This window comes from Otolemur garnettii, unplaced genomic scaffold, assembly GCF_000181295.1.
Source record: "Otolemur garnettii isolate 467f Iridium unplaced genomic scaffold, OtoGar3 scaffold00251, whole genome shotgun sequence".
Classification (NCBI taxonomy): Eukaryota; Metazoa; Chordata; class Mammalia; order Primates; family Galagidae; genus Otolemur; species Otolemur garnettii.
Window position 1 is genome coordinate 1,338,661 of NW_003852646.1, and position 19,662 is coordinate 1,358,322.

General features: G+C 42.3%; 1 protein-coding gene across 1 annotated transcript in view; it reads left to right on the forward strand.

Annotated features, from left to right (window-relative positions):
* PSMF1 (proteasome inhibitor subunit 1) overlaps positions 1-18,254 on the forward strand; it is a 37,427-nt gene extending 19,173 nt beyond the window's left edge. Inside the window, exons 5-7 of the mRNA XM_003802623.3 lie at positions 13,520-13,573; positions 15,051-15,209; positions 15,743-18,254. Coding sequence (XP_003802671.1) covers positions 13,520-13,573; positions 15,051-15,209; positions 15,743-15,794 — 265 coding nt within the window. The 3' untranslated portion in view covers positions 15,795-18,254. The remainder of the gene's footprint in view (positions 1-13,519; positions 13,574-15,050; positions 15,210-15,742) is intronic.
* The last annotated feature ends 1,408 nt before the right edge of the window (positions 18,255-19,662 follow it).

A 19,662-nucleotide genomic window follows, 5' to 3' on the forward strand; every position in this document is an offset into this window, starting at 1 on the left:
CCAGGGAGTTTTGTAAGCCGAAAGACCTGAGGGCAGGTTGGGGCAGGGCTTGCTGTGCTGGCAGCAGGCCTCTGCTCAGCTGGCACCATGTCCAGCCTCCCTGCCCATCTTCTGGGCCTAGTACAATATCGATATCTTCCCCAAAGCCTTCCTCAGCCCAAAGACTCATAGCCTTACTTAGCAAATGTTGCCTAACTGAGACCCACACCATTTGGTTATTTTTCACCTTGATAAGTATTGATTGTATCCTTCCACTTCCCCCTAACTGGGTAAGTTCAACTTGGGCTGAGCAACCCACTTAACCACTAAGTTGATACCCTAACTACCCAGCCCCCAGCTCTACCTGCACCGCCTGTCCTTCCAGGGCTATGCACAGGACAGGACTTCAGGCTGCGATGCTCTTTCTGTCCTGCACTCTACCTCTCTCCTGCCTCTCTCCTCATTCTTTAGCAGCCTGCTTAGTGGTCATTCCTTTCCTTGGGAAGCCTTCCCTGAATACCAAGCGTGTTTCAGGCTCCTTTTCCTATGTGGTTTCCCAAGTACATTGTTCATCCCTGACAAGATAAGATTAGCAGGAGGGCAGATGGCTTTTTTCAAGCACATATTTTCTTTGCTCCACTTTTTCACCTCTTTGTAGCTCTGTCTGAACTTGTGCCTATGGGTCCTGTGTTCAGCAAATGACCGTTTTCCTGTGGGCTCAGGAGTTCCTAGGGCTGGGGTGCTGCTCTGGTATGGAAGACAGGTGAGTGAAATAGAGAACTGCTATTACAGAGGGTAGCACAGAGCTCCTGCAGGGACAGCCTGAGAGAGGCCTCCTGGAGGAGGTGCTGCCTGAGCTGTGTCTTCATGGGGGAGAGACATACTCCTTAAGTTCTTTCTTTTTACCTTTTCAGATGTCTCAGTTTTAACATAACACATTTCTTTTAGAGGGAAGGTTGTTCCAGGCTGAAGGAACAGTAGAGCAGAGGCATCAAGGTCCAAGAGTGCGAGACTATCCCTGAAGTTTGGCTAGAGAAAGATTGTGTGTCTGGAATTCTAGGAGATAACAGCTGTTGAGGATTGGACCAGACTTTGGAAGGCCCCTGATGGGAATGAAGTACATGAATCTCTCCATGGACACTTGGAAACCGCTGACAGATTCTTATGCGGTCAGCAGTACATTTGGCTGAAAAGCCTGGTGGGTTGGAGGGGGTAAGGCAAAAGACCAAGCCTTGTCACACTCTTCCATACCACTGCACCCAAACCACCATGTCAAGGAGCGAGTATTTTATGGCAGTTAAGAATGCAGGCTTTGGAGGTTCCTCAGCTGGGTTCAAACCCTGAGCTTGCAGCTTTCCTTGTCTCTCAGTGGGCACAGTCAGCCCCTCAGAGCCTTGCTTTCCTGATCTGTACCTTGGGTATAATTATACCTGTCTCAGGTTTGGTAGGACTGAATGTGAAGATGGATGTCACATGTTGAGCTCATTCCTGAGAACATGGTAAATAGAGTCAAGAGTGATGGTACGTACCTATAGTCCCACCTATTTGGGAGGCTGAGGCAGGAGGATTACTTGAGGTTCTTTCAGGTAAAAATGGTCTTTCTTGAAAAAATGGCCAGTTTGGCTAGCAACTTACACAACTGCACAGGTACTTTTTAAATCATGAGAACCATTGTACTTCTGTACGTAATAGAAGTACTTTATGCATGTTTCCCACTTGATGCCGAATATTAAAAAGACATATGCTCAAAGATCAAGATTTTATAAAACTTGATTGTTTTTACTCCTTCATCAAGAACACTTTAAAAGAAACTGGATATGGGTAGGTGAGGGGTGAGGCAGGACACAGTGAACACTAGGTTAGTGCCACTGCTTTCATTCACACTAAGGCATCAGCAGTTCTACCCATTGTTGCTTTTGTACCATCAGTGCAGATGTCTACACAGTGAAAAAAGCACACAGCTTCTAAGATAAAATAGTTCTGGCTGCATGAACCGAACATTGTAAATCTGTTTTTTATTTTTTAAGTATACTAGCCATTTAGATTTCCTCTTTTGTGAAGAGTCAGTTCAAGTCTCCTGTCCACTTTTTTATTGGGTTACCTTTTTGTAAATTGCAGGCATTATTTATATACAGGGTGTCCATAAAGTTTGTGTGCTGTTTACGATGTAAAAGTATTTTAAATTGCACATGAACTTTACAGATACCCTGTATTCTAGATGTAAGTCCTTCATTAAATATATATATATATATATTACAAGTAGCTTGCCTTTTTACAGTTAATGGCTTTTTATTAAAACATTCTTAATTTTATTTAATCTAGTTTATTAATGTTTGGCCTTTATGTTTGGAGCTTTTTTTATTTGTTTGAGAAATCTGCCTACCCCAAAGTCATGGAGAAATTATCATATATTTTTTTCTAGAAGCTTTAGTATTTTAACCTTTTATATTTAGATCTATAATCTATTTAGAGTTAACTTTTACATGTGGTGTGATACAGATTTGTGCTTTTTTGTATTGATATCCAGGTGGTCCAGCACTATATTTTGAAAAGAATATGCTCTATGTCATCTTAATAATTTAAATTTAGTTTCCATTTGTCATTACTTATGAAACTGTTATTCCCTATTCTTAAAGTTTTCCCTCATTCTTTTTCTCTGGGAGCCAAATAATATTGATCTTTTTCATTTTCTTCTATGGATAGTAAAGTTAGTTTAATAGGATTTATATAGCTACTGTTGACTGAGGACCAGCTATTTGGACAGCATGGTAAGCGTTTCATTCACATGCTCTTATTTAATCTCCTCAGCAACTTTATGAGATTAGTAAGGGCTATACCCAGTTTATAGGTAGGGAAAGTGAAGTTTATGTTTTGTTTTGTTTGAGACAGAGTCTCAATCACCCTGGGGTTGAGTGCTGTGGCACCATAGCTCACAGCAGCCTCAAACTTTAGGGTTCACGTAATTCTCCTGCCTCAGCCTCCCAAGTAGCTGGGACTACAGGTGCTTACCATAATGCCCAGCTAGTTTTTCTACTTTTAGTAGAGATGGGGTCTTACTCTTGTTCACACTGGTCTGGAACTTGTGAGCTCAACTGATCTACCCTCTTCAACCTCCCAGAGTGCTAGGATTACAGGTGTAAGCCACCACACCTGGTGGGAAAAGTGAAGTTTATGTATAGTAAGTAACTTCATCTCAACCAGTAAGAAGCAGAAGTTGTGTTATAATAATAGAATGTTGAATTGTGCTTATTGAACTCTTCATTATGTACCAGGCACTATGCTTTTGTAAACATTCTCATTTAATCTGTATGACAACTCTGTGAAATAGATTCTTTTGTCTGTATTTTACCAAAGAAAAGGCTAGGATTTTCAGATTTTGTGACTTGCCCTAGGTCACAAATCTGTTAAATGCTGAAGCCAGAATTTGAACTTGGTTCTAACTCTAAAGGCTTTGCTCTTTCTTATCCCCAAATCAATCTGTTTAAGCATCCATCACAAGTCAGACATTGCACTAGCCACTGAGAATATATGATGAGGTGTAGACTCAACTATCAGGAAATTCACAGTTGATTAGGGCTAATTGTGCTGAGCAGTTACATTAAGTGCAAAATATATGTAAAAACAATATCTTTTAATCTTCATAATAGAATGAGGTAGATGTTATTATCTGCACTTTATAGAAAAGAAAACTGAGAGGCACTGAGAGGTTAATTAACTTGCTCAAAGGAACATAGCTCATGAGCATTAAAGAGGATTTAGTTCTTAGTGTTTCCTCCTTTTGAAGCATATGCTGACAGTTGGTTCAAGAAAGATAATGTTGCTCAGATACCCTTTTCACAAGATGGACGAAGGCTAGGAGGACTAGGCTCCTCCCCCTCCCAAAGCCAAAGCCAAAGCAAAGGCATTGAAGGCCAAGAAGGCAGTGCTAAGAGGCATCCAAGCCACACAAAAAGAGATCACTCACCTTCTGGCAGCCAAAGACAAACTCTGGAGACAGTCCAGATATCCTCAGAAGAGCACCCCCAGGAGAAACAAGTTTGACCACTATGCCATCATCAAGTTCCCCTGACCACTGAGTCTGCCATGAAGAAGACAGAGACAACAGCACACTTGTGTTCATGTGGATGTCAAAGCTAACAAGCTGCAGATCAAACAGGCTGTGAAGACGCTCTGTGACATTGACACAGCCAAGGTCAACACCCCAGTCAGGCCTGATGGAGGGAAGGCGGCATGTGTTTGACTGGCTCCAGATTATGATGCTTTGGATGTTTCCAACAAAATTGAGATAGTCTAAACCAAGTCCAGCTGGCTAATTCTAAATATATAACTTTTCACCATAAAAAAAAGGACAGTCTATCTTGGCTTGAATTATTCCAAGAAGAAAGAGAAAATTGGTGTGGCTGAATCACAGTACACCAGTGGGGCAGAGAGACACTGTGGGGTTAGCATAGGCCAGTGCATGTAGAGCCTTGGGGCCAAGATCAGGAGCAGCAGGAAGTCACTGGATGGGTTTAATAAGGGAAGGACTTCATATTGTTTACATTGAAAAAAAAAACTCTAGTTCCTTTGTAGAGATGTACAAGAGTAAAAATAGGAAGACCAGGAAGAGGCTGAAACAGGCAACCCAGCAAGAAATAATGGTGGTAGTTAGGTAGGTGGATTCCGGGTATATTTGGAAGTATACCTGACAGGACTTGCTGATGGGTTAGCTTAATGAAGGGAAGAAAAATCAAGGACAAAGCAAGTTTTTTTTAGCTTAAGTCATTTCTAATTTGGGGCTACTGTAACTAACACTTCAGTGGACAATACTTTTCATGCAACTTGGAGCACATCTCTGAATATTTCCTTGACATACATTCGTATAAAATTGGTACATTAAGGACTAAGCTTTGATTTTAAAGATTTTGATACATACTGCCCATTGCCCTGGTAAACAGTTGAAGTAACTGGCATTCTCACTCTTTCAATGTCATTTTCCTATCCTTATGAATGCTCGGGTTAGTCTCATTTTTTCTTCTCAGTTACTTAGAAAAGCATTATCCCCATAACATTTGTTAGCTAACTGAATCCAAATTACAAAGCATGTAGACTGAGGAAACTATTTGCAGCATATGTGTATTAATTTTCTATTGCTACAGAACAAATTGCCACAAACTTAATGGCATAAAACTACACCTGTTTATTAACTCATAGTTTTCTAGGTCAGGAGTGTGGACGGGCTCAGCTCATTCAGGTCATTGGCAGAATCAGTTCTTTGTGGTTGTAAGACAGGTCCCATCCCTCCCCATCAGTTCTGTAATAGCTCCACATTTTTCCTCATGTGGCCGTCTCCATCTTCAGAAACAGCAATAATGTGTTGTTTCCTTTTTTACCTGTCCTCTTCTTCCACCAGCCAGAGAAGTTCTCTGCTTTTAAGAGCTCCTGCTGTTAGATTAGCCTATCCAGATCATCTTCCCCTTTTTGACATCAACAGTGTCATATAGCAAAACAATCACAGGAGTGTTTCTTATCACATTATTCATAGATTCCAGGGATTAGGGCTTATGGAGTGTTGAGAGAGGCCAGATTCTACTACCAGAGTCTCTCCTCTGGCTTCCTAAACATGAGATACATTTTTCTAACACCAGGTTCCCAAGAATCTTACCTCATTATTATATCAGCTCATTCCAAAATGTCATCTAAATCTTATCATTTAGATCTGTTCAGGCTTCACAGTAGTAGTACAAATCCTTTCCATCTGTCAACTAAAGAAATAAGTTATCTGCTCCCAGTGCTCCCATCATACAATGGTGGGACAGACAGAGGGTTAAGTTACCAGTTTCTAACAGAAAAACCATGTGCTCGAAAGTTATTACATGCAGCTTTTAGTTACACTTCTCAGAAGCCATATCAACAACTGCAGTAGAAGATTAAGTTTTTAAAATTTGTTTGATTTGAGTAAATATTACTTGTTTATTAAAAATGTTACTAGTGGCTCAGCGCCTGTGGCTCAAGTGGCTAAGGAGCCAGCCACATACACCTAAGGTGGCAGGTTCAAATCCAGCCTGGGCCGCCAAACAACAATGATGGCTGCAGCCAAAAGATAGCCAGACGTTGTGGTGGGTGCCTGTGGTCCCAGCTACTTGGGAGGCGGAGGCAGGAGACTTGCTCGAGCCCAGGAGTTGGAGGTTGCTATGAGCTGTGATGCCACGGCACTCTACCCAGGGGGACAGCTTGAGGCTCTGTCTCAGAAAAATAAATAAATAAATAAAATAGAATAAAAATGTTACTAGCAAAGGCAGCTTGGGAAATGTAGGACCTGTGTGGAGGAAAACACCGAAATTTGAAATTATATTTATAATATAATTACATAAAGACATGTATGTAAAAGAAGCTCAGAAAAGAACAGCAAGAATAATCATTATGTTAGAGTCAGAGTATGGGTGACATTTTTCTTTTCTGAATGCTTTATAATCTTTTAGTGTAATTTTTGTATAGCTTTTCTTTCTCTTTCTCTTTTAAAAATCTTCACTTGTGGCTCAGCGCCTGTGGCTCAAGCGGCTAAGGCGCCAGCCACATACACCTAAGGTGGCAGGTTCGAATCTAGCCCAGGCCCGCCAAACAACAATAATGGCTGCAACCAAAAAATAGCCGGGCGCTGTGGCAGGTGCCTGTGGTCCCAGCTACTTGGGAGGCTGAGGCAGGAGACTCGCTTGAGCCCAGTAGTTGGAGGTTGCTGTGAGCAGTGAAGCCATGGCACTCTACCCATGGGGACAGCTTGAGACTCTGTCTCAAAAAAAAAAAAAAAAATTTTCAATTGCTTAGCCTAAGCCCAATATTTCTCAACCCTTCTCAGTCCCTGGTTCACTGAGAGTAGGGAAAAGAGAAGGTTTATCACTCTGTTTTATCAAGGCACTGTGACTGGTGCTATTCTTGTATATCTACAATTAAATAGCATCTCCACTTACCAATCCTAAGTGTCCACGCTTGGCAAAACAAGATGAATAAACCACAAGTCCACAGCCAGACTTGTACCCTGACTTGGAAATAGCCTAGCCATTTGCAGTCCCCCAGCAATGTCAGATATGATCTCTGGGTAACTTATAAAAAAATGTGGAAACTTAGGTTCCACCCTTGATCTTCTGATTTAGAACCTACATTTTAGCAAGCTCTCCCACTGATTTGTCTGCACATTACAGTTTGGACAGCACAGGCTTAGGTAGTTCAAACAATGTTGTGGAATTAGGGATTAGGGTCTGAAAATATGCAGGTTGTTGATGGCAGGTGCTCAATGAAACCAAAGCTGGCACTCCTGGACAAGCCTGGTGTGCAGGTCAGGCGTTCACACTCAGCAATCAACTTTCATTGTAGGCCAGCAACTACATTGAAAGCAACCATGTTGGTGTTCTGCACTGGTTAAGAAGGTTCTACAAAGTCCTTTAAATGAACTTTTGAAACAAAAATAAATAAGAAAGTTCTGATTTTGGAATAAGTACATTCCATCCTGACTTTCCTGCCCAGTACAGTCTTCAGATTGGGAAAGCAGATTGGAGAAGACTAGAGTTAAAGTACTGCCAAATAGGTAGTGAATTCACCATTGTTGCCCTCTAGTACCATCCAGTTTAAACTTGGAGAAGCCCCAAATGATGAAGTGGACACTGGTATAGACAGAGAGTGCTCCAGAGGAGCCCTGCACTTCTGACTAGGGGAGCAGCAAAGGGGTCTACTAATGCTCAGAGAGGGTGGGGAAGGTCATCTGTTTTTATTTTTTCTTTTCACCATTCATTTGTACCCAAGCCTGCAGCAGGTTACAAACACCTAAAAGTCAGGGCAAAGAACCTTGCTTTGCAATAAGAGGACTTGTGATCTCAAGAGCATAAGGCAAACCACAGTTGCTGTTTTTCCTCCCTTTGCCCTCCTTCCACTTGATTCTGGACATAGGCACAGTGTGCCAGAGCAGGGTAAATAAAGCCCCAGCTTTCTGTCAAGAAGACCCAAAATGGAGCCCTCTAGGGAAATGAAAGTATCAAAGAGACCACAGAGAGGAAAGATCTCAGAAAGTACCCCACAAAATTGTATGGCCCACACAAGAGCTGCATATAAGTGGATCTGATTATAAATAGCATGTCAGAGGCTCTGAGTACAGAACTATAGGATATCCCACTGTCAGGTCCCAGACTGGCTGCTGCATAGCACGTATGTGGTATAGATCTGAGTAGTATTGCCAAGCTTCTAGAGATAGAACTGACATTGAAACTGGAACCTGAAGCCCAAACACAGCTGGTTGATTGCCTGTTATAAAATACCAGGATTTCTCTAAAGTCTCATAACAAAATGTTGAAAATGTCTGGGAGAAAGTCCAAAATTACTAGGCATAAAAGAACTAAGAAAATTTCAACTTACAAAAGGACAATCAACAAACGCTAGTACTGCGATAACACAGATATTGGGATTATCTCAGAATTTAAAGCAGCTGTTATAGAAATGCTCTAAGAAGTAAGGGCAGACAGTCTTGAAATGAATGAAATATGACATCTCAGCAAATAGGAGAACCAAATAGAAATTTTAGAATTGAAAAATCCAATAACCAAACACCTCACTGGATGAATCAGTAACAGAATGGATTTGACTAAGGAAAGAATCAGTGAACTTGAAGATGGATCAGTATAAATTGTCCTATCTGAAAAACAGATTTTAAAAAATGGAAAATAAAGTCTTAGGGGCCTACGGACAATTATAAAAGTCTAACATTGGGGCCATTGGAGTCCTAGAAGGAGAGGGAAACAAGTGCAGTGTAGAGAAATATTTAAAGAAAATAATGGCTGAAAACTTCATATTTGGCAAAAGACATAAACCTACAGATTCAGAAAGCTCAGTAAACCATAAATAAGATAAGCCCAAAGAAGTCCTTACCCAAACATATTATAATCAAACTACTGAAAAGTCTTAAAGACAAGAAAAATCTTAAAAGCAGCTAGAGAAAAACAACAAATTGCTTTAGAGGAACAAGAATTTGAATGATTGGGAATCATTCAGTCATTCTCATTAGAAGCCAGAAAGGCCAGAAAGAAGTAGAACAGCAGTCTTAAAGTTTGGAGAATAAAGAATTATTAGCCCAGTATTCTGTATCTAGTGAATATTTCACCTTCATTTTTGAAGGATATTAAGATATTCCTATTGAAAAGAAACGGAAATAATTCATGGTTAACAGGCTTTTCAAAAGGAATAATCAGTTGGAAGAAGGGAAGTGATACCGGATGGAAATTTGGAACATCAGGAGTAAAAGAGAAGCCTTAGAAATAGTAAATATATGGGTAAATATAATACTGTTTTCTCAAATTCCCTAAAGTATGTTTTATAGTTCAAAGCAAAAAATTATGAGATTGTTTAATGGGGTTTTAGTGTATATAGATGTACTGTATGACAACTGTAACTTAAAAAGAGGGAGAATAGAGGGATGTAAGTGTGCTAGTAAGGTTTCTACTCTCTATTCAAAATTGTGAAATAGTGCTTCTAAGTACACTGTGAAAACTTAAGTATACATATTATAATCTCTTGAGTAACCACTAAAAAAACTATATAAAGAGATACAGTCAAAAACATAAGTTGAAATATAAAAAGAAAGAGTAAACAGAAGAATAAAAATGAGGGAACAACTGGAAAACCAATTAATGAAATAGTAGGTCTAGAAATCTAAACACTACAGTAATCACATTAAAAGTAAATGGTCTCAATACACCAATTAAAAGAGCATGGATTTTGAAGATGGGCAGGCATAGTGTGAAACCTATCTTTGCCATTGGTTTTGTGCAAGAAACCTACTTCTCTGGACCTCGGTTTCTTCATCTATAAAATAACAATAATATTCACACCCGAAAGAGCTGCTACAAAGATGAAATAAGATAATGTAGTAAGGGGCTCAGCACATTGATCTATGAAAAATGTAAGGGAGATACATATTTGCTCATAAATGCAGAATATCTTTGGAACAACATGTAAGAAACTGGTGTTATTACTTATCTTTGGGAAGACTGGTGGGCTGGGAGACAGGGATAAGAAGAAGATTTTTGACTATTACAAGTCCACAATCTTATACAATTCTGAAATCACAAGAGCTCTCAGGTGTTTGCTTTGTAAGCTTTGTGGCAAAACCTAACCTGAAATGGTGCAAAGTTCCTTATATATTTCATTTATCCCACTGAAGTGTTAATATCCAGTCATTTTGCAGAAGTCTTAGAGCATTGGTTACAAAGTGCTTCTTGGGTGTATTACGCAAAATACATTCCATCTAACTTTTCTAAAATATGAAAAATACTAAATTCTAAAACAGACATAGCCTAAGATTATGGACCTATATACCTTTTTTCATGAATTTTCAAACTGGTGAGTGCATTACTTCAGAAAGTTAAATTTTAAAAATTAATCTTTTAAAAACTAAATTTAAAAAACCCTAAATTTGGCACAGCATCTGACATACAGCAAGCTCTCAGTAAATAGCAGCGGCTGCTGTTATTCAGTTCTTCCAGGCCTTTCCTGTCAACAAATCTGTTTGTGTCCAAAACTGCATTTTACCATCATGGCAGCTCCTGTGAGAGATACTTCTTAAGTTTTATCTTTTAAAAGACTGAAGTACAGAAGTTTTGTGTCAGACCCCACCAACTAGCTAGATAATCCCAAACCCAAAGTCCGGAGCACATCTGCTGACTGCCATCCTGAGGCCTCTCTATCAATAGTTCACCAGGCCACCTCAGCCATTAGAAGGATGTCAGCTAAATTTGTGTGCCTAAGGGAAGTGTGGTGTTCTTATATAAGAGAAAGGGGGAGCAGAGCTTATAAGGAGGAAATTGTACATGTTCCAAGATAACCCTCCCATCCTTTAAAGGGGCCACTTTGCCCCCAGGACATACTGCTCCAGTGGGCCCAGCCATGCAGTTTTTCCTGCAGGGTTAGCATGGCTCACTCTTTCCTTCAGTTGATTACCAAATGAAGTAGCAGGTGCTTGAGTACAGAGGCTGTGTACAAAACTGACTTTTAAAAGATGCCCTACAGCTTTATTGAGTACATCCAAGACTGAGACTCAGCCAAGGGGCCTTTGGAGAGAAAGCCGGACCCCTGTGCTATTTTCAGTGGATTCTAAGTGTGTACATGATGAGTCACAGAAGTGTGCGTGTGTTGCAGTGAGCCTGCTGAATATGCTGTGACAGTTTTGAGTGCACAAATTATTGGGGTGGGCCTTCCAGCTGCCTTTCTAGCCTTTTTTGTTCTCCGCTTTTTTCCCTCCTCCCACACTCTGGTCCAGAGAGGAAAATAGAGATGGCTGCAAATTTCAGGAACAATCAAGGCTCGTTGTATCTGACATTCTAACAGCCACTAAACCCCCTCTATTTTCTGCTTTGTAGGGAGGGGGGCTCACCTCATGGAAGTAGGTAAGATGCCTGCTGGCACCACCTCATCTGCGTCTAGTGAGGCAGGAGGTCTGAGAACACCAGAAACTTTGACTACTGGCTCCAGGAAACATGACTTGGAAATAGTAACCTAGGTCAGGAAAAATTCCTTCCCTTGGGAACCTGGCCTTGTCTACTTACCTCACAGAATCCTTACTGGCCCATTAGGTAGAACTGACTGATGTTTTGGGGTTTTTCCCAGTTCTCTAATGGACTCTTACCTATAAGCTTAGATTAGCTGCTTTTTATAAGGCAAGACCTACCTGTACCCCAGAACTGTCAGGTTTTTGTTACTGCTCCAAGTAGTGATTCCAAAGCACACTTTTTTTTCCTTTTGCACAGTCTTGCTCTGTTGTCTGGGCTAGAGTGCAATGGCGTCATCATATTATAGTTTACCGTAGGCTCAAACTCCTGGGCTCCAGTGATCATCCTGCCTTACCTCCCAAGTAGCTGAGCCTATAGGTTTTGGCCTCCCAAGTAACAGAGACTATAGATGTGCACCACCATACCCAGCTAATTTTTCTTTTTTTTTAATTGTAGAGATGGGGTCTCGCTCTCAAGTCAGGTCTCACTCTTTCCACTGGTCTCTTAACTCCTAGCCTCAATCAGTCCTCCCTACCAGAGTGGCTAGGATGACAGGCATGAGTCACTGCATTTGGCCACAAAGCATACTTTTAAAAATGCTCATTTATTTTATTGTACATATGCCCATATCCTTTACAAAAGAAATGAAGTATAAAGAAGAAACTCACCACTCAGAAGTAACTGTCTGTGTTTACACTTTCAGCATGCTTCATTTTTAGTTTTATTTATACACATCCATGCATTTTTCACAGTTGCTTTCCCTAAGCTATTGATAATCTTCCTTCCCCCATGCTAGAGCGTGAGCATTTTTCCACATCGTTTTCAAAATAGTCTAAGAATATTGTTTCCTGTTTCCGTGGCTGCACTAGGGATATACCATGAGTACCTAAGCGATACCCATTTAGGCTGATTCCAGTTTCTTTGATTAAAGTTTCTGTGGGCTTTTTTTTTTTTTTTTTGAGACAGTCTCACTTTCTCACCATTGGTAGAGTGTGGGGGTGTCATAGTTCACAGCAACCTCAAATTTAAGCGTTTCTCTTGCTTCAGCCTCCCCAGTAGCTGGGACTACAAGCACCGGCCACAATGTCTCTATTTTTAGAGACGAGGTCTGGCTCTGGCTCAGGCTCAAGCTGGTCTCGAGCCTGTGAGCTCAGGCAATCCACCCGCCTTAGCTTCCCAAGTGCTGGGATTACAGGCATGAGTTACCATGCCTGGCTCTGGGCATATTTTAATTTGAAATCTATATTCTTTCTTTAAGATGGATAGCTAAACATTAACCTACTAGATCAAAGAATATAGAGGTATATGACTTTGGAGTGGTAGGTTACGTTGTGTGTGTGTGTATACAGGTATTAGAGAATGTAGAATTGTTCTCTGGCATGCGTGCTCTCATTTACGCTCCTTCTAGTTCATGCATTCTCAGTGATCACAAAAACTGGTGATGGCAAGGCAAGGGGGGTTTGTCCTAGAGGTTACAATGGTTTGTCCCCCTCCAGCCGGGTACAGTGTATGAACTGCGGTACTAAAACTTCATACTGGGGCCATATGACAAAAGGTTGGGAAGCACTGTTGTAGCTGGATGTGCCTTCATGCATCTGTGTCACTCTACCCTGGCAGCTTTTAAATCTTAACCTTGAGGTCTTGGTTTTTGGTCTTCGAATGATATTTTTCTGATACAAAATTTCTTGGTTACTTACATAGAATTGAGAAATTTAACAAATGTGTGAATAAAATAAAATCCATCTGCAGTTAATATTTTTATCTTTATACATATTGGAATCTTCCATGATTTGGGTTTTGTGTTTCGCCCTTTTCACATAATTACCAATGTTAATTGCACATAATTATCAGTGTCACACTAGGCCACAGACCACTCTGAAATATCCCTTGTGTTATGATCTCATGTAGGGGTTTCCCCTGTCCTCCATGCCTAGGAGTGCATTTGTGACCCTATAGGCATCAGGTTCAGGCTCCTGGGAGTTCAGCTGCTGGCTGCTCTGTGACTTGCAGTAATTGTCCCTTGTTTGTTTCAGGTTTGATCCCCTGGGCCCATTTGCTGTCGGGGGAGAAGACCTAGACCCCTTTGGGTGAGTACTGCTGGGTAGGTGATAACAACACAACTTGCTTTTGTGACTTTTGAGCCCCAGTCATCTTCTAATTTTAGAGTTTTTCATCAGTGTCTTCCTTTGGGGTGAGGAGGCAGTCATTGCTGAGTGGCTGAGAAATCACTGCCGCTTACTGTGCTCTGCCATACTAAGAGCAGTGCCGGAGATCTCTGGGTGTTGGGGGCAAGCTGAGCAAGCCAGCAGGCGGCTCCTCTGTCATTTCCCAGATGCCTCACCCACCTAGTGGAGGACAGCAGCCCTCCCTTGGATAGAGGATACCACAGGATTTATCAGGTCTGGTGGGCCACAGACCTTAGGGAGCTCAGGGCTATTCAGAGCTCACTTTAATAAAGACAGGGCTCTCGGGTTCTTCTCCTACATCTAACAAAGACCTTAGAGCAGGGGTCCTCAAACTTTTTAAACAGGGGGCCAGTTCACTGTCCCTCAGACAGTTGGAAGGCTGGACTGCAGGCCCTGGGATGAGTCAGCTGCTAAGCAGGACAGGCAGCAGCGGCAAAAACAGCTGGTGGGCCAGATAAATGTCCTGAGTGGGCTGTATGTGGCCTGTGGGCCGTAGTTTGAGGACCCCTGCCTTAGAGCCTCAGCTGTGTACCATCTTCCCTTAATCATTGAAACTGGATTGTAACCTCTGCTGCAGAGTGACCCCATCTTCAGCTTATTTTTATTTTTTATTTATTTATTTTGCAGTTTTTGGCTGGGGCTGGGTTTGAACCCGCCACCTCCGGTATATGGGGCCGGCACTGTACTCCTCTGAGCCACAGGTGCTGCCCTTCAGCTTTGACAGTGGGGAAATCACTTAAGTCCACAGTGCAGCTTGAAAAATGACCTCAAAATTTAGGGAACATAAGCTCATTCATCTTAGTTTGAGCACATGAGGTCAGGTCCATCGAACTCAGTGAGGGACAGATGCTATCAGGAACAGTACTTGGGCAATCCATAGGTAATCAGAAATTACCCTGAGGCCTTTAAGGTAAAGAAAGCAAAAAAACCCAAAAAACAAAAAACTAGCATCATGAATTGTCTCAATGCTATTATTAGCCCTTAGACCTAGAATATTGCCCTACAGAGCCTTGTGAAGATTCTGCATTGACCCAGGCAAGTTCTGGGTCAAATTGACCCAGATCAAATTGACCTGTTCCTAATCAAATTGACCTCTTTTGGGTATAGGACAGGGCAAGAATGCCAGATTTGTGGGCTCAGGGAACCTTATGTAACCAAGCACTACAGAACCAGAAGTACTTAGCACTGAGGTGTGTTTATTGTACAGGCTTCTTTCTCTTGCCCACTTCCTGGTGGCATCCAGGCAGCCATCCATGTGTCTGCATGGACCATCCAGAGTAGACAGCCAGTCGTTCTTAGTCCCTGCTTGCCTCCCTTGCCTCTTCTCTAGTGGCAGTCCCTGCTACACCTGCTTACCTAGTTTTCCTTCTTGCCTCAGGTGTCGGAGAGGTGGCATGATTGTGGATCCCCTGAGGTCTGGCTTCCCAAGAGCACTTATTGACCCATCCTCAGGCCTCCCAAATCGGCTTCCTCCAGGCGCTGTGCCCCCAGGAGCTCGCTTTGACCCCTTTGGACCCATTGGGACCAGCCCATCTGGGTAGGTAGTCACTGAGGTATGCTGAGAAGTAGGACCTGCCTTCAGCAAAGAAATTCTCTGAGCCCAGGTGCAGAGCTGCCTCTCCCTCTACCTGTTGCTGCCAAGAGAGTCATCTCCTTTAGGCCCCTGGCTGATGTCTCCCTAGAGCATTCTAGGAGCTCCCTATCCCTAGTCCCTCCCTTCCCCCAGCTTTCCTCCAGGGAGGAAGACTCAGGAGGAGGAAGAACTAACAGTTCTTGAAAGTTAAGTATGAGAAAGAAACTCACTGAATGCTTATATCAACTGTCTAGGGTAGATAGTACTGTCCAGATTTCACAGATCCAGAAATTGAAGCCCTAAAAAAGTAGGTAACTTATCTCAAAGACGCCTAGGGGAGTCTAACCCAGGTTGTCTGGCTCTCAAGTGCATATGCTTAAACTCCCCATGTCAACACATCATTCTGGAGGGCAGACTCCCTCAAAAAGGGTCACATCTGCCTGTGTGCCCCTGGCCTGTCCATCACTGCGACTCATCAGCCCCTCTTTCCATTCCAGACCTAACCCCGACCATCTCCCCCCACCGGGCTACGATGACATGTACCTGTGAAGGCCTCAAGAATGTAACATCCCAGCCTTCCCTCCATTCTCCTGGAGCTGCCACCGCTGGCCCCACCAACAGCCGTGTTCTTGCAGGCTGGGGGCGAGGGACTCTGCCCCTGCGTTTGCAGCCTGGCTGGGATTGCTTCCCCACCCCTTACCAGAGCCAAGGCACCTGCTGCAGCTTTCCACCTGGCTGCATATAGGTCCCAAAGAGAAATCAGTGTGTCTCTCACCACCAGCTCCTCTCCACTTCCCAAGGGAGACCTCGGCAACATATACCCTTGACCTGATGCAGTCGCAGCTGCAGCACTATAAGAACAGAATGCATTTTGAATGTTATTATTAAGAACCAAATGTCAATACAAAATTCATGTTGCCATTCTCCCACTTTTCTTTTTACTTTACTGCACAGCCCCTTCCAGGGTAGACTTCAGAGTTTGAGTCTTTTTAGGGCTTAATGACTCTTTTCTTGCCCAAGGGCCCATTCTTGCTTCTTAGGCTCTTTTCTTTGATAAATTGCTATTGCTCTTGACATCACATAGATGGATCCCAGTCCAGCTACATGGATGTAAATGAATGACTGGAAATCCTATAGGCCACAGGATGACTTTCACAAGGGCAGACACATTGTGGAAAGATGGCATCACTCTGATGAGGCCTCTAGTTGTTCCTGTTTGGGCTAGTCCTCTGGGTCCATCTGTGCCTGGGCAGAAGCAGCCTGTAAGCAGAGGAATAAACCAAACAGACCTGAACACTAACCTCATTTTGCCACTAACTTACTGATTGACCCTGAGCAAGTCCCTTTTCTTAGGTCCTTGTGCCTGCCTACAAAATGAGAGGCACCTTTCCTGCTCTAAAACATTCCAATGTCTCTTTCTCTATATGGCAACCCCTAGAGACTGGGCAAAAGGAAAAGAATGAAGGTTCCGGGAAATTATTTGGTACTTAACCTGCAGAGTCTGTAACTCTGTTTCTTGGCCCCCTGAGGACCCAGACAAGAGCACAGGAACGTGGGGTCCCCATCTGAGTGTGGTGCTGAACTTTGGGAGGAGCAGGGAGCCCCAGCCTCTGGAAGCCTATGCCCTGTGTCCAGGCTCACCTGACCATTGGTGTTCTCTGGATCTTTTCAGCCTTAGGCCTGACAGACGTGGGCAATGATGAGCCCTTGTGCTGGAGTGGAAAGAGCATCATAGAGCACCAGGCTGAGGCACAGAATCAAGGCACTAGTTACTTCCACTCCACCGCTAGCCTTTCATCCATGGCGGGTCCATTTATTTTTCTACTCTTTGGATTCTCTTCCTAAATTAGAATGTATGACTTAGCCATAGGCAGCAGACTACCATAGCTTTTCTGAGGTGTCTGCGAAGCTATTTTCTATAGCCTAAGATTGATTGCTCAGGTGAGAATGAGTAGGGGTAAACTAACCTGACACTGAAGCCTAGGGTCTCAGATGAAGGCTGTGCCTAGGTGGAAAGGCTGGCATGAGAACCTCCCTAGGGATTTCTGGCAGACCCATGCCTATTGCTGATTTAGTAAAAGACCCCAGAGTCAGAGGAGCTGACCACTTTGAAGCCTGTAGAAAATCTTTGTTCTGGAGAAAGACCCAGAGATGAGGCCAAGGTGCAAATGCAGTCACTGATCGTCACCTTCGTCCTTGAGGGCTGGCAGATGAATGGAATGTTAGTTTTTGTTTCAGAATTGGACCATACCTTCAACCGAAAGGACTTAGAATATGTTCTCATAAAAACATCCTTTATTATAAAAGGAAGCATTGAAAGGGATATCAGACTAGAGACCACCAGAGTGAAGAAAGTATATAACTTACAACGCTGAGGTTTGAGGAAAAGACAATTTGCCACTGAGATTTTCTCAGGTCAAAAAAATAGTCATATACATAATTCTGTTTTCTGGAAACAGAAAATGTAGTGATTCATCTGCAGAATCAGCCGTTTTTTTGTGGGTGTCTCCTTGCATCAAGGACATGGAGGAGCATAGATGGTGTGTTAGACATTGTATGGTGGGAAGTAAGTGGGGCCTGAGGAACTTCCAGGCCAAGCTTGTTTTGGTTTGGGCCACTTCTCTCCTTTCAGATATGAGTAATCACTAAGCAGCAAGTGGAAATATTTCAGGTGTATGTGTTGTAGAACCAAAAAGATTGGAGCCTTAACAATAAACATCAGCACTTAATAACTGATTCCTTTTTTTTTAAATAACAGCTTTACTGAGATATAATTCATATACCCTTAAAAGTTCACCCTTTTAAGGTATACAATTCGGTATATTCACAGTGTTGTACATCCATCACCATATATAATTCCTGAACATTTTTACCACCTCAAAAAGAAACTTCATATCCATTAGCAGTGACACCCCATTCCCCTTCTCCCTGCCCCAGGCAACCACTAACCTCTATCTCTAAAGATCTGCCTATTCTGGACAGTTGTCATAAATGGAATCACTTGATACATGGCCTTTGGTGTCTGGCTTCTTTCATTTAGCATAATATTTTCACGATTCATTCACAAGCAGGTAGCAGTATTTCATTCCTTTCTATGGCTGAATGATACATTGTGTGGACGTGTTACATTTGTTTATCCATTTATCAGTTGATGAGCAGTTGGATTGTTTCTGCTTTTCAGCTATATTATAAATAATATTGCTATGAACATTCATGTACAAGGTTTTGTGTAGACAGATGTTTTCACTTCACTTGAGTCTGTACCAAGGATTGTGATTGCTGGATCACCTGATAACTCTATGTTTTACTTTTTGAGGAACTGCCAGGCCGTTTTTCACAGTAGCCACATCATTTCCCATTCCCACCAGTAATGTGTGAGGTTCTAGTTTCTCCACATCCTCACCAACACTTGTTATGCTTCATGCTTATAGCCATTCTAGTACCATTCTATAGCCATCGTAGTGGTTTTGTCCTCCATTTTTTTAAGTGGGAGAATTTTGACTTAGACCAAGCGAGGCAGAGACCAGAGCCAATCCCCCTTGGAGAGAAGACTATGGTTTTGATAATATCCACCTTCTGATGACCATCACCGATGAGCTACAAAGGAGTTGGGTTTGACTTTAGGGGATGGTTCTGGGCTGCGTGTGATATAGGGCACATCGTCTCTAGGGAAGTTCCCATGACCCTTCTAGGTCTAGAGCAGTGTTTTTCAACCTTTTTTAATCTTACGGCACACTTGAACCTATAGTTAAATTTCCAAGGCACGCTTAAATTACATTGATCCAAAAAATATATATACTTACTGTGCTTTGAACTGTTTTTGAAAATAAATTAATGATCTTTAAAAATTTTCACGGCACACCTATCCTCTTATAGCACACCAGTGTGCTGTGGCACATCGGTTGAAAATCACTGGTCTAGAGAGATTTACAGCATCACTTTGGTCATTGTTTATCCATTGACTTTAAAGGTAGAGCAAAAGTCTGGTTCTAAATCACTGTCTTTTAATGCTGAAATGCCATAGTTCACTTGGGCTGTTTAAGCCCCTACATCCCACCTTCTGCTCCTCGGCTAATCTCCTTCCCAGTGCTTAAAGGCCGGCTATGTTTCTCCCTGCATTTATCTACCGATTAATGAGGTTTTATCATGAGTCTCTTATGCTTACAGTAGAGACTACATTCCTTTGCTGAATGGTCAGTACCTATTGACATATAGTTAGAAAATGGCTAGTAAGTCCCACACACCCTCACTCTTTGGAACCTAGCTTCCCTCATGGCCTCCCTTTCTAACATCATCTATTACTGATCCATGCCCCTCTTCCCAGGAAGAAAATTGGAATCTGTAGAAAATTTCACATTTTTGATTACCTTATCTTGTCTACTTTGGTACAGTTCTAATGAGACAAGTCTCACTACCA